Source organism: Argiope bruennichi, chromosome 7 (assembly GCF_947563725.1).
Source record: "Argiope bruennichi chromosome 7, qqArgBrue1.1, whole genome shotgun sequence".
NCBI lineage: Eukaryota > Metazoa > Arthropoda > Arachnida > Araneae > Araneidae > Argiope > Argiope bruennichi.
Window position 1 is genome coordinate 51,640,852 of NC_079157.1, and position 18,248 is coordinate 51,659,099.

The following is an 18,248-nucleotide window of genomic DNA, read 5'->3' on the forward strand; positions in this document are numbered from 1 at the left end:
GCTGCAGCTCCTTTTATAGGTCTCAGGAGGCGGGGCTAGAAGCCTCTCAACCAATCAGGAACGTTCGAGGCGTAACTCGGTTCCTACTGGACGGATCGGGAAAATTCTCGATGTTCCGGGTATAATCTATTTTGGCGCCAAAATCGTCGCCAAATGGTCACCAAGTTTGTCGCCAAGCTCTGGGATCTCCTATGGAACCCACTATGCTGGGAAGCCGCATCGCAGATTCGTAACAATAATCGAACTGTGCATTTTCATTAATCTCCACCTTTAGGACCTCATGAGTCCGAAAAACACACTTTTGGATTTTGGAACTCTGTAAACACAACACAAAAGACGCTTCGAGGTAGATAGATGAAATTACATTAAATGAATAATAGATTTCTATTAAATTTAGAATGAAATCCATGCAGAGGAATTATTATATTAACTTATAGCCTGGCAGATATATAAGTATAAAACAGAATGAGAAAATTTGGTATACAAATTTAAAGCAAATTAAATAATATTTAAAGTAGAACATGATAATATATAATATCTAAAGTATAATATAAGTGTTGACTGCCTATCGGTCAGTAATTCCTCAAACTTGCAAACGCAATAACTCAAAAACACAATATCTTAAATATTAGGATGTCCCAACAGTTTCTTTCTCATCGCGTTTTTAAAGTAAGCTTGTCACTGGAGACGAAACTTGGATTTTATATGAAAACAAGGGGGCCGCGCCCCTTGCTCGCTAACCCCCAGGAACTGCTAATGCAGTTCCTCTCGGATCGCTTCACTCGCTCGCCATCTACTAAACCACTTTAGTCTAGCAACAGATATATTCAGATTCAATTTATTCCAAAATATGATAAACACAATGAAAGAAATAAAAAATGTAAAGAAAAAAGACACTCGCAAAAATCACCTTCATCAAAGTTCTTTGTAAACAGAAATAAGCTTTCATTTAAATAACTATGTACATCCACCAAAGAAACAAATTTTTAAAAAAAAATTGTGCTTTTCTCACAATTTTCCGAATTTGAGAACTATACCATAGAAACAGATAAAAAATTGATATTTACAAAAAAAAAAAAAAAAAAAAAAAAAAAAAAAAAAAAAAACGGTGCTTTATTCACAATTGTTCAAATTTGGGAACTACACCATAGAAACAGAATGAAAAATTCATATTTACAAAAAAAGAGAAAAAAAAATGTAAAAGCAGCTGAAGTATTTTCCAATAGGATATAGGGGGCGACATCATACATTGAAAGTAGCAGGTGAACGGGGGCCGGAATTTTCGTACCACCTGCTACTTCCTGTTTCAATGTATGCTGTCTTCCCGAAGAAAATACTTCAATTTTTATGTTACGGCGGTAGGCCTAATTCTGGCGGTATGCCAGCAAGTAATAAATTCGTCGATAGTGAACAATTTGAAATTAATGGACTTAATCCATATTAATTATAAAAAATAAATTTATTACTAATAACACTCATAATAAAAGATCAACAATTACAAGGAAAGTAAAAACACGTCGACTCTGTATGAGTAGGACTGGTAAAGTGAAGTATTTTCTAACAGGATATAGGGAGCAACACTATACATGCACACTTAGTCAGATCATTGAAGGGGAAAAAAAAAAAAAAAAATCTGTTGCAAGAGCCTTGCCTTTGTTCCCCTTCATTGAGAGTTGATTTTTCATCCCTTCCTAGAATCGAAGAATTAGGAAGGAAGCCAAAGCTTCCAGATTAATAAGCTTTAAAGAAATGTTAAGATCCATCTCACATCACTGATAATAAGATTGATCAAAAATCATATCGGGAATCTGGTTCACTGGTATGGCAAATGCCAGCGATTATTACGAAATTGTGATGGAAAGCATGACAATTATGATGGAAAGTGCCAAATTCATTCATAAGCTTTAGTAGTAAATTATTATTATTTACTGATCAGATTTAAATGATGATTTAAAAGTCATTCATATTTGAAAATGTTGCATGAAAGCTAATATCTCTATTTTAATTTTTAAAACAATGCACTAAATAAATATATGTATTAAAAATATATTTTGCAAATAAAAAAGGTAATTCATGGTCAAAACAATTTTCAGATGAATAATACAAATTATCTTTATAAAATTAGACAGTAAAAAAGTTTTTAATCAAAAACATTTTTATTTCACTACAAAAATCTGTTATTACAAAAATTGCAGGTACAGGTTGGACATTTTTTTAACGTTCTTTTTACAAAAACATTTTAATTAATCAAAAATAATATCTCAAAATATAGTTTCTAAAACTTTACAAAAACATTTTATAAAACATGTATACCATCCAAGAGTAATGGCAAATATTTTATTACCAGACAACACATTTATAAAAATTCTGAATGAAAAAAATTGGAATGAAGATCTCGAAGTATAATGACGATGAGAATACAAAGTAATCATTATCACTTAAGTCAACAAGAAAAAGTTTTCAAAACGGTCAATTTCGCAAAATCAAAGTATAAATCTTGAATTTAATCACCTTATGTCTAATCAGAACACAATGATATTTAAATATTTCCTTTAATTTCAACCACTTAAGTACCTAAAAGAATGTAATTCACTCTATTTTCTTGAGATATCAGTAGTGAGAAAAGGCCATTTGTCATTTGATTTAATATTAAAATATATATATATATATAATTTACATTAATATTACTTATGTAACTAAATTATAACGCAAATTATACCAGTTGTTATAACTTTCACACATTTCAATATACGATGAGCCTGTATTGCTTTTTTTTTTCTATGAAAAACTGTAAAAGTAATTATAAAAAGATACATTTCTACAAAGAAAGTTTCACATACCAAGGAAACAAAAACAAACCAAATCAATACAAATATATGAAAAAAATTAAATATAAAAATAATCTTTAAATAATATCTGATCTAGAAATATTCTTAAGTAGTGATAATAATTTGAAATGTTTTCAATATTTAACAGTGCAATTAATGTCATGATCAGCAATTTTAACGGGAAAAAAAGGACATGCCTTTGAACACAAAAACTGTAATTAAAGCATTTCACAGCTTTAATCTACCAAGATACTTATTTCTCCAGGATCCAAGATACAAGTAACCATTGTGTTCAAATGCTTCAGAAAGGTGAGTGATTTTTCCAGATGGGGAGTGGAAACTTCTTAAGATATTTCCCTTGTCATCGAATTCCAGGACAAGTCCATAGTCCAATAAATAATCTGCTATCAAACGACCAGTGAGGAGCTAGGGAAAAAAATCACTCACTTTAGGAAATTAAAAATTATGGAAAAGTTGAAAAATAGAGATCAGCATGACTGTAAAAGACATGGCATTAAGGAAGGGGGGGGGAGACCACCTTTTGGTGCATGTTTATTTTGAAAATCCCCACAATAAATCGGGGGAAAGATAAAAATAGATTTGCTGATGGCAATTTTGACACAATGTGAGAAGCAGCAAGGAATGTAGCCATCCTGACAAAATCATAGTATCTTATGTATTAGTGATTTTGGCATAATCAAAAAATCCTTAAGTAAACTCAGAAGCCGTAAAAAATTGGTTTTAAAACCAAGGAGGCAAATGTTCTTTGAAATTCAGCAACAATTAATTGAAATTAAATTTAAATATTAAAATATTTCTTGCTTAAAACAATTTCCCATTTTAAGAAATTGACAGAAGTATTTTATGATGAAATGCAAGCTCACAGAGAAATACGAGTCCATTCTTTTATATACAAATTCTGATCATTGCAATACAAATTTGAGACATTTAATAAATTACAGTTGTTGTGTACTATTAATGGACTATATTTTGACATCCATCCAATAGTATATATTACTTGTGTCTCACTTTTGCCAAAACAAAACATATTGTTGACTTAATATGAAAGAATTTAAATCTACATATTTTTGAATTTAATATATAAGCAGAACATTACTTCAAAGAATTTTGTAGATAATATTATAGTACGATAATTAAGTTCATTATGAAATACTAAATACACAAATTAATTTGCAAGATAATGTTACATAAAATATAGATGTTTAGAGCTCAGTTACAAATAAAGTACAGGCTTTAATAGAATGCCATTTTGCATAATACTATTTAGACTATGTGAATTCTACTTAAAAAAGAAGAGCAGCTTTTATTTTGCCTAGAAATAAAAGTGGCAGACTGAGTTTGTATAATAAAAAAAAAAGGATGAAAACTAAAGAAATGAGAACATTTTATTATGTTGATTCACTAATATTTAATGTGCATAGTCACACAAAAATATTTTAAAAGCTTCTCCTTTTTAATCCTTTCGCAACAAAAATTATGTGAATCTAACAAACTTTTGCTAGTTTGATTTTAATTCTAGTGATTTTTTTTTTATTTGGTCATTTAAATTGCTCAAGTATTTTATAAATGTGGATAATTAAACCCATACAGCAAAACACTGCACAATAGATAGATAACAGACAGAATTATATTCTGTATAATCAGGATCTTCAATAATAATAATAATAAATCATATTTTGTAAATCAAATTAAAATAGAAGCAAATTCAGCCAAATGTTAAAAATGAAATTGCCCAAAATTTATTGTGTTTTAATATTCATAAACTTTTAGTTAATTATATGAAATGCTTTTATATTAAGTTTTATGTCTATTTTATAGCCCAAATATAATCTATTGTGTCATTTTTACAGCTGGTAGGAAATTTTTATCAATCAATATTCGATGGATTAAGTTGTATGCATTATAATATGTTAGGTGTATCATTGTGTTTAGTCCATTTTTTTTTCTCTTTGCAATAGAGCTCTTAACATCTGCAATTTAATTATGATCATTATGTGTATCTAAACATTTTCTCTTTAATGAATCAAGTACTAACTATTATGGTGAAATTATATTAATTGTAGACATAGTGAAAGTAAAGATCTTCACAAAGTAAGATATGTTGTATTTATTTCAATAAAGAAGTTGAGCAGTAAAGAGAAGTATTTTTAATTAAACTACTAGACTAACTGTGGGCAGCATACCACAAATACATGAAATAATATTTTTAACCCATGTAGTTCAATAAATTGATTCATTAACATAAATGAAGAATGGTGTCTGTTAATAAGAAATCAGAACTGCAAAAAAGGTAAAATACTGACAAAAATTTTAATATTTTTTTTTTTCTGTTATGAATAAGACCAACCTTAACAAAAAAAAAGTTACTTCACATATATATTTATTTTCCCCTGATTTAAAAAAAAAAACTTTATCAGAATTTTACAATTGTACTTTATCACATTTCTTTTTCTTTGTTTGAGCTGGAGAAAAATTTTTAAAAATTCAAGTCAAAAGTTCTGAATAGTAGACATTCTCGCAATATTATTTTATAATTCAACCTCACTCAGTTTCATATATTTTTCAGAAGTTTTAAATACAACAACAAATGTTTAGCCATTATTATATATATGAACCAGAAATGTTAAAAAAAATATATATATAAAATTAACTTTATTTTGTAAAAGTGCCTTAATAACTATCTTGTGAAAATGAAATAGAAACTACTAATTATACAGTTCATATATTAACATTTTTGCACCACATTTATGCTTTTCCCTCGCAATAACTGCAACCAAAAAAAACTTAATCTTTAAAACTAGTTTTTTAATAACCGAGATAGAATTTCTATCTCAATATCTTCAAAGAATAACAAAATTGCTAATAAGTTAAAAATATATTTATATATAACTGAGCTTTAAAATTACTTAGAATCTAGGCATTATAAATAAAATTGACAAAGTATAATTTTCAAATTAAGAGATTCCATTTAAAAATATTTAAAATTCAACATTTTTAATAAAATACTGAGACAAATATGTTGTTAGCAAATACCCAAATACCAGCCCTTGAAACTCAAATCAATTATTCATATGCTTCCTAATATATCTTTTATTGAAATTTTATAACAGTTTCAAATATTCACCCCCCCCCCAAACAAAACCTGATTAATAATAATAAATAAAGAAAATAAAGAAAATTTTATGTTCATAGAGATGGAGGAATTTGCTATTAAAATATCTTAAATAACATGACTTTTTAGATAAAAGATGTTAATTGCAGCCTGGTCTGCAAGCTTATTGCTTCGGATTAAATGACTGGTGACCCAACAAAATATTTTGTCAAAATTATTAGTGATGATAGTTGCCTATAATTTGTACAACAATCAGAATTTTACTTATGTCTTTTTTTTTTTTTTCTATAAGAGACAATACGAATTTCATATATACACTGCTATGACACATTAAATTATTCATTATTTTTCTGACATAAGTTATCAAAAAAAGAAGAAAAAAACCGTGAAATTAAACAACGATAATTTCAAGCATAGTATTAATAAATGAGCATTTAAGACAATATTCTCTTAAAAAATATTAAAATCATGTTTAGAAATATTTTACCAAATATAATATACTTGCAATATCATTTTATCATGAGCTTAAGCTGTGAATGATTAGAATTTTACTAAGGATGCTAATTTTGCCTACTAAATAGAACATTTCTGCTTTATATCACTTATATGGAGTTTATTTTTTAACTTACAAAACAAAAACATACAACCCATTTTATCATTTTAGTGTGAAATACGACTTCCTTTTAAAACCAAATGCAAATTTCCTGAGTTTTAAGAATATTAAATATTATACATATTTATATAAATATATATATATTAAAATTACCTCAAAGCCTATTTCTTTAGCTCGTTTATCTGGCACAAATTTCAAAACAGTACTTATGGGTAAAGTAGTTAATCTATGAATATGAAGAAGCAAAGCTCGCCAGAAAGGTTTATCACTAAATCGATCCAGCAAAGTAGGATTTTCCTGAGAGCGGGCAGTTGCCACAGTAACCCAGTAACCATTTTTACTACGCTTTAAGTTGTCAGGCTCACCAGGTAACAACATAGAAAGCTCTTCATTTAAACCTTTTTTGGGTCCACCGATGTGATATCTAAAGAAAGGGGGGGAAAATAAGAAAGTTATACATTTTTTTTTTTTTTGCAGGGAAAAAAAAAAGATTATACCATATGAATCTATTATTTAATATGCTACAACAATCAAGAGTCTAATGTGTACATTTTTGTTAAGTATTTCAAACTGTGTGAAAACTTTTTTTCTTAAACTAAAAATTTAAAACAGAAAAATGAATTTAATATGAAAAGAATTTCATTAAAAAACAAGTTCATTGCTAGGTTTAATTACAACACAAATATTAAAAACCTGATATTTAATTGTTTTTATAATCCAGCAAAACTTATATATCATATTTACGAAACAAATTTTCAGTATACTTTCATCAACAATTACAAAATTATAAAAAATGATGGCAAATTATTTTATGCTACTTTAAAGTACATTTCTCAAAAAGTTAATTCTCCTGTTCTGAAAATAAACAAACAAAATTTTTCTACCTTTTTTTTCCCAATGTGTATTAAAAACTTAGGTAATTCCAATTTGGTAAACTTCCACTATACATCTCTACTAATAATTAAAATGAATGTGCTTGCATGTTGGTGCTATACAGAAACCTTTTGTTCTAAAAGTACCAATGCATATACATATTTATATTACAGAATGGGAATCTGCCACTCAAATTGATTGATTTGAAATGTTAATTAAAAATTAAACAAAATCTTAGTGCATTCTTCCATGATAATTTCCGAAAACATAATAAAAAGACTTTTGCATTATCTTAAAACTCAAGAAATATTGTTCCAATTACCAATATTTTTGCTGTATAATGTTTTACACCTTTAATAAATTTTTAAAGAATATTGTAAACATATTTTACAATAATATATTGCATTTTTGAAGAGAAAGCATGTTTTATTGTTGCTATTAATATTTCATCTTAGATATTTATTTCAAACTCTTGATGATCAAGAAATGAAAAATTTGGCTTATCTTTTCATATTGTGTAGTTTTCAGAATAAGGTATATATATATATATATATATATATATATATTGCCATTTTGTTGCATTGATCGTTGTTGCTAAGATTTAATTTAAAAATCAAGCAAAAGTCAAATTTATTAAAGCACATCCATTTTTATTTCAGTTCTGATACAACTGGATGCATTAAGATACAGATAGAGAATTAGGGAAATACATAGTACAATGAACAGAATAGCACAAGGCTTCTAAAATAGTATTAATTATATATCTATCAAAATTTAGAGCTAAAAACCCTTTTATTGAAAAAGTTATTAAGATATATTTACACAAAATGCTTACCTAAAATGTTTTAACAATCATTAATCACAGCACATCAAATTATCACAATGGTGGTTATCATAGACAAATATAGAAAACTAAAACACTATTAACTTATTTGATAAAAATCTTTCATGAAAAGTCTTTATATAAATTTCTAAATTTATTACATGATATAACTTTAATAGCCTTCAATATTAATTTTTTTAAATGTGCATAAATCTGGCATTAAAAAAATTAATATATTAATTAATCTGGCATTAATTAAATTATATATTTAAATTAAACACTTAAATATTTTAAGATACTTACTTAAAGACTTTATTTTGCATTCCTTCAGCAACTAATAATGCATTTTTATCATGACTTAAAACTACACCATTTGGGAAGGCAAGATCTTTCAATAAAACTGACACCTTTTTTGTTTTCATGTTGAATTTAAGCAATCTAAAATATAAAAGCATAAGAATTAAAAATAAATAAATAAATAAAATCAATTACATAATACAACCATAATTTCAAATAGAAGATATTAAACTTCTTTATTTAAATCAAAATTATAACAAAATTTACATTAAATTTAATAGTTCCAGAATTCTCATAATTGACAATAAAACAAAGCACTACCTAAAAAATTGTTATAACACTTAAAGAAGCATATAGTAGTAATAGTAAAAATAGTAGCAAAAATTAAAGCATTTAGTACACCATCAAAAGAAAATTCATTTATAATACAGCTGCTTTTTTTCTTTGAAGAAGGTTGTAAATTGGAAGCTTTAATATCAAGTGATGTTTCAAAAACATAAAGACTCCAGTAATTTTCACAATAACTATAAAGTTTGGATTTTTGAAAACATCTTCAATGTGAATAATATTAATTATAATTATTTTTTTAATTCAGTCTTTTTTTATTTATAGATAATTTAAGCTGAAGTTTTTCTGGAGCCATAACTATGATTTTCAAATAAAAATGACATAAAAAAAAATTGTTATTTGAAAATGTGGGTGAAACAAGAAGCCTTATGCTATAGAATATTTATGATATTTAAGAATTTTTTTTCTTCTGAACTCTGAAAAGAAAAAAAACATAAATGGTTTTCTAAATCGTGAAGGATTTCAAAAGTATAAATATACATACCGGCCTGAAGTATCATGCTCAATAATGCTCACAATAACATGACTGATATTCCATCGAGAACTTGACTGAGTAATATAAAGATTTTCTTCCTTGTCATCAAAAGTCAAAGAATTCAGAAGAGTCAGGGGCAAATCCTCAACAATAGTTTTTGAAGGCAAAATATTGACCTTTTTACCTGAAAAATTTCCAAACAATTATGTTATGTTCTCAATCATATAAATGCATCATAAAGCTGACATAATGAACCTTACTGTGCACCTCCATTCTTATCTCACCAAGAAAACTTGCAAATATTAAATTTCTTTTTTTCTTTCTGAATTGAGATAAGTTTCAGAGATAGCCTGAATTAAAGCTTATAATTCTCCCACATAAGGTGAAAATTCATATATATTAAGATACCAAATATATGTTTAAGCTTAAGTTTTAGCATTAACTATCTGTGTTTACTTAAATTTAGACATTAAAAGGCATTTCTCAAACTTAACATGTATCACATTCCAGTTCTTTATGAATTGCATTATTAGTGAAGCCTGTTAAAGTAACTAGTAGTTAGAACTATATAACAGCAGTGTTTATATAATACCAAGTACTGCAAATAATATTTGAATCTTAATAATATTCAATAGTGGATTATACACTGTTTCACTGTTTAAAAAATTATCCTTTTAATGATATCAATTTAATAATCATGCAAAATTTTCCTGATCTTTGACAATACCCCCCCCCCCCCTCCTTTTTTGGTCTAATTTCCAACATTAGATTACATTTTTGTTCCGAAATTCAAACAACTTTCATGTTTCGTTAAATATTTAATAAATGAATATTTTCCAAGATTGTTGAAAATGAAGGAAGAAAGATTCTGTTTATTATCTGTGTAGTTTGCAAAACAAGAAGTCAATTAGCAATTCCATGAAAGTTAAAAGAGAAATGAGCAGCATATATACATAAGTTTCTGTATCCAATGGACAAAACATTTGCAAGACCATTAAAAGAACATGATTATAAAGCCTGCCATTTTGACAGAATGAATTACATTTAATTGAAATTAAATGTAATCAATATCTTTAGGAAACCATCTAATAGCCAAAGTTCACTAATAATATTTAACAATTAAGAGGATTGCTAAAAAGTAAAATATTTTCATTTTTACAAATTACTCAATAGAAATCCAATACAAGGAAATTCCACTATTTTAAAATGGTTGGAAATGCATCATCAGTGAATTATGTTAAAAATATAAAATGTATATTTTTATAGGAAATATGATGAACCCTAGACTTTCAGCAAAGATATAAAATATAATTACCAATTTAGAAATAAATATTGTTTAAATGCAATAGCTTCTGTTATTACTTATTATCTTCTCCAATTAGCAATAAATCTTTAGAGATACAATAGAATATGAATATAAGACCATTCTTAGAGTGATTAGACCTAAAAAATTAGTGTCAAAAAGGGAGTGAAGCTTTAAAGACCAAGTGGTAAATTTTATATATCAGCACATATGTAGAGGTAAATAATCTATTAGTATCTTTATAGTCCTCAAGAAAAAAGTTAATTGTGGTTAAGTCAGAATAAATGAATCTTTCATAGATTATGTGAGGATAATGGTTTATCTAACAAGTTTCTAGTGGTTTCATTCAACTATAATAAATTATTTTAATTGAATTATACAGAGTATTTATTTAAAAATTATAGTCACATTGGTAATAATAATAAGTAAATATTAAATTTGAATACCTGTATTTATATCAATACTAAAAAGTCCATGATAGGCATCAGCAACAAAAAGGCGACCTTCTTTATTGAAAGTCATTCCCAAGGGCCGTCCACATATATGTTCTTCAAATATTCCCTCTAAAAACAACATAGTAAAAATCAAAAACTAATTATTTCAGATTATACAGATATGTAACATAATGGTCTGTTGGGTATTCACGTTATTTAAGTAAAGAAATAAAGTATTTTATGTTTTTGAAGTCTCTTTTATAATTTTTACGTTAAAAGAGTAAAAGAGAAACTAAGGAAATAGACTAAAAATATTGAATGGCTATAATTGTAGGAATAATTTGACAAAAATAAAGATTGAACTTATAAAATGGGTACCAAGAAATAACTTTAGACAAGTAGTTAATGTTAGAAAAAGAAGAAAAAGCATGTTTTTAAAAATAGATTTTGTTTATGGCTTATAAATATTTCCATGTAGTATCATGACTGTTCAGCAAAAAATACAAACAAATTAAAGAAATATAAGTAGTTTATATTTTACAATTAAAAAATCCAATTAAATCCATATGCATAAATAGAAAATTTTAAAAAAATTTAGATATTTGAGATTCAGAAACATTTAATTAAAAATAAAGGAATATTTTTCATTTATTGCACAAATATGCAGTTTTCAAACTTTCTTTGATAAAGATATTAAATATTATTTAGAATGAAGTTTAAAGTATAACATGGAATATATATATATTTTTTTTCAATTGTAATAAAAATTAATTTATGACTTTAATCCTTAGATCAAGTTTGCCACTCAAATTGGGGGGCGAATCCTTGTTTTCCCTGTATGTAAGTATATTCAAGATATGAGGAAATGCTTGATCTGATGTGCTAACTATAATGCATCGATGCACTAATTATAATACAATATGATTTTAAGGAATGGAAAAAGCAATAATTTCCTTAACAAATAAATTGGGACATTTTTGTAGTCTAATGTACATTTTTTTAGATATTTCACTTTTAGCGAACATATGTGAAAATATTTTCAATATAATTGCATGTATTCAAGGAAGAATGTGAAGCAACAAGTTTTAAAGCCTATAAAAATTCAGTTTTAAATTATTATTCTCCAACTAAAAAGTTTGAAATCAGTCGGACATTTGATGTTTTCAGATTTGACATATCTTTTCCTTTTATCCATTATCAATGATGACTCTCTGGAACTCGTAGGGAAGTCCTGTATGTTTCCCAATATTACTAAGGCTTATTATCTTCTTAAAATGCGAGCAGTATGCAACAATTAGATTTAACAGAATTTCTCGAACCCATTTAGCAAAATCAGGTTTGATTTTTTTATCCATCCAATTCAAGCAACTCATTGTTTAAAACAAATTCTCCTATCTACTTTGAATAAGCTCACAGTTTCTCAAACAATCAAACCAATCAATAACTAAGTATAGTAGACTAAACACCACCATGCTGCCTCCACAGATTGAAATGTTCCCACCTGAGAAATGTATTCTATTCTTTCATGCAGTTACAGAAGTCGTGTGCATGTTCATTAGCTGCAATTCAGGAGTTTCATAAAAAATGAACAATTGCGAGCAAATCAAAACTGGACTGAGCTATACAGAAAAAAAGAGGAGTTTCCATATTACATAATCGTGAATGGTATTGTTTCGTTTTTGGAAGCTATGCCTACAATCTTTTATTCTTGCAATCTTTGAAGATCAGCATTTTTTAGATGGGGGAAAAAAAAAAGATAACTAAGAAACTTAAAATTTCCTGTATTTTTCCAGTTTTTTTAGATTATCTCTAAATTATCTGTGTTTTCTTGGTTTTCCTGGTGGCATGGCAATCCTGTTAGATGGTATTTTTTGGAACTTTTTATCCTTTCTAACATATGTTTAAATCTATTCGCATAAAAAGTAGCTTGCTTAAAATGAAATAATGACAAATATAAAACTGCATTCTAAAGCAAAATGCATTTTCACTCCTCTCCCAACTCAATAAAATATCTTCAATCATACAAAATTATTTTGAAATATCAATATTTGCTTTATAAAATTTTAAATGATAAATGTCATTTTAAAATTTACAAAAAATGTAATTTTAGATATTTTTTTACTATTATATATAGTCTGTCCTTTGCCATGTGAAAGTGTTTTGTGATCTAAGTGTTCTATGCAAGTAACAGCATGCCAGTCATAATTAACTATTATAAAACTAATGCCAAACATATATACAAAAGTTCAAATTGCAAAAACCTTTTTAGAAAACTTTCAAGTGTACTTAACATACCAATTGCTTTTCAGTAAAACCACAAATTTATATACTTAATAGTAGATAATTTTATGAAAAATATTATGAATGATGATACAGATGTCTAATTGCAGATACAGATGTCAGACTTCAAATTAAAAATTTGGATGAAATAACTGGTAAATATAGCACAATAAGTTTAAAGTGATATGATATTATGAGGTATTTCTGCTTCACTTAAATATGTCTACTGGGTATAATTGTTTAGAGAATCAATTTTTAGCTATTTTTTGGGTTTGTCTATTAATGCTCCATTTAAAGCTCAGAGGAGAGTATTGAGATTACTTTTCAAAAATAGCTTTCACTGTACCTCCCCCCCCCCCATTTCACAGTCATAAATAACAATTTTTTTTATAAAACATAATTTTTAATAGAATGCACAAAGCTGAAGGGTCACATAAAAACAAAGTCTAAAATAATAATAAAGGAGAAATATTTATGAAACTTAATAAAATAATAATAATAAAAACTTAAATAAACAAAAATTCTGAAATGGCATCCTAAACTAAAGATGGCATTTCTAAATTTATCAGCGATTGAAGAGATTCCATTCCTATAAAATCAGTCACACAAGAATGAGAAAGAAAGAAAAGGAGGAAAAAAAAAAAAAAAAAGAATGCAACATCAATAAAGTAAATGATAGATTAAATTTAGTTGCTGGCCAAAAACATTTAGATATATTCAAGGGTAAGTGTGTGTGTGTGTGAGTGAGTGAATGAGTGAGTGAGAGAAAGAGAGGGGGGAGGGTTAATCAGAGGCTTCTAACTATTGCTAAATTCTCAATTTCTATTATGATCTTGCTATAAATAACATAAAAAGCTTTAGAGATAATATGTATGAGTAATAAGATTTAATTGCCAGCAAATAAAACAATATCTACTTGAACTTTAACTAAGCTTATCACACATAATCTTTTCCATGATAATAAAATTTTTTGAATAAGATAAGTTTCAAATGTCAGTAAAGAGTAATTCAAAGGCAATAATATTTCCTTATTGGAAAGATAAGGAGACAATTCAGACCACAATTTATGGAACCAAAATCTACGAAACCAAATAAACAAAATTCTTAGTCAGAAGTAACTTAGTGAGAACCCAAATTAAAAGAAAGTATAATTCAACTTCAATTCAAACTCATTCAATCATTTAATAAAATTAAAACTTCACCAAGTAAATATAAAATATTATGACAGAATTGAACATTTTCTCCACATGTAATTAACCATCTATCCAATATTTTCAAAAGAAAAATAGTGTATGGTATAAAATTATTTCAATAACACATAGTAATAGTTTAGAATGATTATGATTTTAAATATACATGAAAAAAAAAAAAAAAACTTACCACAATCTTTACCAGTACGGGTAATGGGTACAACTTCTTTGTCTGTTATTCTGACAATTCTTCCATCTCCTAGCCCAGTGTAGAGTTGTCCTAAATTTATAACAAAATCATATATTAAAAAGTATACAAAAATATTTTCATACTTCATTCTTAGCAAAAAAAAAAAAAAAAAAGCAAGGGATAATTCAAAAAGGTAAATAAAACTTTTTTTCATAAGTCCTTGGATTAAGATTTTTAATATTAGATTTTAATTATTTAAAGCTAAAAATATTAACATTTCTACTTCTTTGTCATTAAAACATACAAACTTTTGTTTTTACCTTTGTATTCAGCAAATGATTCTGGCCAAAGAATATTATTTTCATGAAGGCGTTCTGCCTTATCTAATAATTCATTGGTTGCTAAACCACCACTAAATTTTTCAGGAAGCTGAGAGCTAAACATAAGAAAAGAAAATTGACGTAAATGAGCAGGCTTAAAAGAATCTATAACCATATGAAAATAAATATTCAGTTCTTAAAATTATAAGCAAGATAATTCTAAAAACCCTTAAAAATTGATCAGCCTGTAGTATATTTCCAGAAGAAATATCTGGCAATATCAGTTTGCAGCATTTAACTCACAGTGTTACATGCTTTTGGTGATGCATAAAAAACACATTTCACATGAAATTCAGATATTTTACTTTTATTCATTTTAGCAAAACAGATTCACAATTTCACATTGGATTGTATTGAAAATAAGAGATGAGTAACAATTATGAACTATTAAAGGGTTGAGCCATCGGCTTGTTAACTTACAGATAGATTGATACACCCACTGAGCACACTTGCATATATATAACTGAGCTTAATTTGATTAACACTTCAAATTCATCACTGAATAGCAATTTTTGGCTCTGGAAAATTTCATTTTCTTGATTTTATAAGATTTAGAAGACAAATTCAAAGAACTTAAATAAATATGACAGAAAATTATTTAAAAAATAAATAAAATGAAAATGGCAAATAAGAATTAAAAAAATTTTAGATATAAAATATTTAAATTTAATACTAAGAAATTTGTGTTTGATGTTTTAGCACAATTAGCATAAAAAAGAACTTTATGGATTAATATAATCAAATTGATTTTTTATATTTCCATTTTAATTAATACAGCATTGAATTTTTAATCACTGATTCAAATTACTTTTCTTCAACTTCAACAATCTGATTATCTATAGAAAGATAAGCCTACTCTATATATATAAAAAAGTTTCTTTTTTAGTCTATTTGAAAACATTTTTCAATTGATTCATTTGCATGGTGTTATTTTCTTCCAATAATATTTAACAATACATCTGAAATTCATGTTTAACTCATTAAAAAGAAGTCTTGCAGCAAATTTTATTTGTTTATTTCTATTAGAAAATGAAATCATGTATTCTACCAAGTCAAGCATTGATACAGATTCTGATAAATTTTACAGTTAAAACAATAGATTTTTTAGAAAGTTGAACAACAGAAATGTTTGTTTAAATGCCTCAGTACTTACTTACATTTGTTGTTATTATTCTTAATAAATCATTAAAAGTCTTTTGATATTTAGATATTTCAACTTTGGCATTTGCTTCAAGAATTCCTTCTTAACACACTCATTTTACAAAAAAAATTTTCACAATGTAATAAATGCACCAGAAACATTATTAAATTAGCCTCCTTAACATTATTAATATTCTGGTAATTAACTGGTTAGGGAGATATTGGTAATTTTTAATTTTAGTTAAATCTCGTATATAATTTATCCACAATTCCCTCCAAAAATATTTTATACATCAAATTGTGATAGACACAAAACCATTTAATTCTGACAGCCTAACATTTATACAGTTAACTGTGCACATAAGCCTTACAAAAGAAGTCAAACTCTATAATATTACAGTTCCATTATAAACAAAACTGTTTTGTTAACCTACAATGCACACTGCCTTTCACAAGTATAGTAACTTCCCCATGAATATTGCTGAGTTAAATAAAATTTTGTATTAGTTTTCAGCAATGGAAGAAAAATTGTATAGATCAATATTTGATGAAGTAATGAAAAAGATTTGAATTTCATTGTAACAATGAAATGCATTATGCATGCCAATATACATACTTTTTCTTTTAGAAGTAATAGAAAAGTATTTAAAAAAGTTCATTCCACTTAACTGTATGGTTAATTTTCTATGCTCTTAGAAAGTTTATTAAAACTATAACACCAGGAATGCCAGTTCAATCCACTTTGTTCATAAATAAATGCTGTCCTAATATTTCTATATAAGTTAACTTCAGAAAATATTTTTTAAATTTATAATAATGAATATTATTTTAAAGTAATAATAATGAATATCTTTAAATACACCGCAATTTAAACTATTATTCTATTACCATTATATAATTGTTTTTAGTCAAATCATAGAATTTCATTCCGATACATTATTTATATCAATGGGAAAGCAGATTTTGATTTGCGAAAAAGTTTTCTTTTTTTATTTGTACCATACAATTTTTGCTCTTGAAAAATGTTTGCATCAAAGTTTCACCCTGATATACTTATAGCTTATGATTTATATAAACTTAAAAAACTTTAGTGTTTAAAACTTCTTAAACACGCCTTGAAGAGTTATTAAAAGAAACAATTTAAACACAACAATTAGAAAAAAAAAGCAGCCAAATAAAGAAACTTACGTATATTTGACAGGATTGACTTGTTTGAAAAAATCAGAAGTGAAAACATATACCAACACAGCAATGAGAGCTACAAATAAGTTCCACATGATTATTGTACCTATAAAGAAAAAAAAATACAGTAATAAATAATGATTAATAAATAAAGAGTACATTATTTTACAAAAAAACTAAATTTTTCTAAATTGAATTACAAGACTTTTAAAGCTAATACATAATTAAATACTATTATAACAGAAAAAAATACTTTGCAGTCAAATAAGACACGAATTCTTATCTGTTTCAAAACTTTAGTTAGTTGCTGATAACAGAATTATAGTTCCATTTATTTATTTTTTAATTCTTCCAAGTAAAATAATGGTATGAACCTTACAGAAATCATTAAAAACAGCACAGTAAAGTTACATATAGTTTCTTTTTTTCTTTAAAGTAAAAGTTTAAACAAGTCACTGCATTTAACTTACTAAGATCAATGTACTTTTCGAATCACCGACACCAACTGCACTGACACATGACCGCCGGGTAAGAAAACAAAACTAACAACAAAATCTGATCTTGATAAAACTTCAACCACTCCAAATTTTTAAAATTAAAATTACGATATAATTTAAAATTTGAAATTAAATTTTTGTATAAAGCTTTATGATTTGTGTACAGAAAAAGGTACTTCAGATGGATTTATTTTTAAGCTATTTTTAGCAAAAGCAAAGAAAAAAAAAAGGAACGTGGAAAAGGACTTATTAGATTTGCAGT

General features: G+C 26.4%; 1 protein-coding gene across 4 annotated transcripts in view; it reads right to left on the reverse strand.

The window, feature by feature from the left end:
* Nucleotides 1–2,347: 2,347 nt before the first annotated feature.
* The window catches only part of LOC129976113 (adipocyte plasma membrane-associated protein-like), a 49,052-nt gene continuing 33,151 nt past the window's right edge, over nt 2,348–18,248 (reverse strand). Inside the window, exons 1-9 of one of the 4 annotated variants that reach the window (XM_056089501.1) lie at nt 17,960–18,039; nt 17,496–17,595; nt 15,108–15,223; nt 14,788–14,877; nt 11,140–11,256; nt 9,400–9,574; nt 8,574–8,708; nt 6,728–6,998; nt 2,348–3,254 (exon numbers count right to left, since the gene is read on the reverse strand). In XM_056089501.1, the coding sequence (XP_055945476.1) occupies nt 3,057–3,254; nt 6,728–6,998; nt 8,574–8,708; nt 9,400–9,574; nt 11,140–11,256; nt 14,788–14,877; nt 15,108–15,223; nt 17,496–17,584 (1,191 nt within the window). In that variant the 5' untranslated portion in view covers nt 17,585–17,595; nt 17,960–18,039 and the 3' untranslated portion in view covers nt 2,348–3,056. Of the gene's footprint in view, nt 3,255–6,727; nt 6,999–8,573; nt 8,709–9,399; nt 9,575–11,139; nt 11,257–14,787; nt 14,878–15,107; nt 15,224–17,495; nt 17,596–17,742; nt 17,762–17,868; nt 18,040–18,248 lie in introns of those variants that run through there. The other 3 variants (XM_056089502.1, XM_056089503.1, XM_056089500.1) reach the window with 3 other exon arrangements.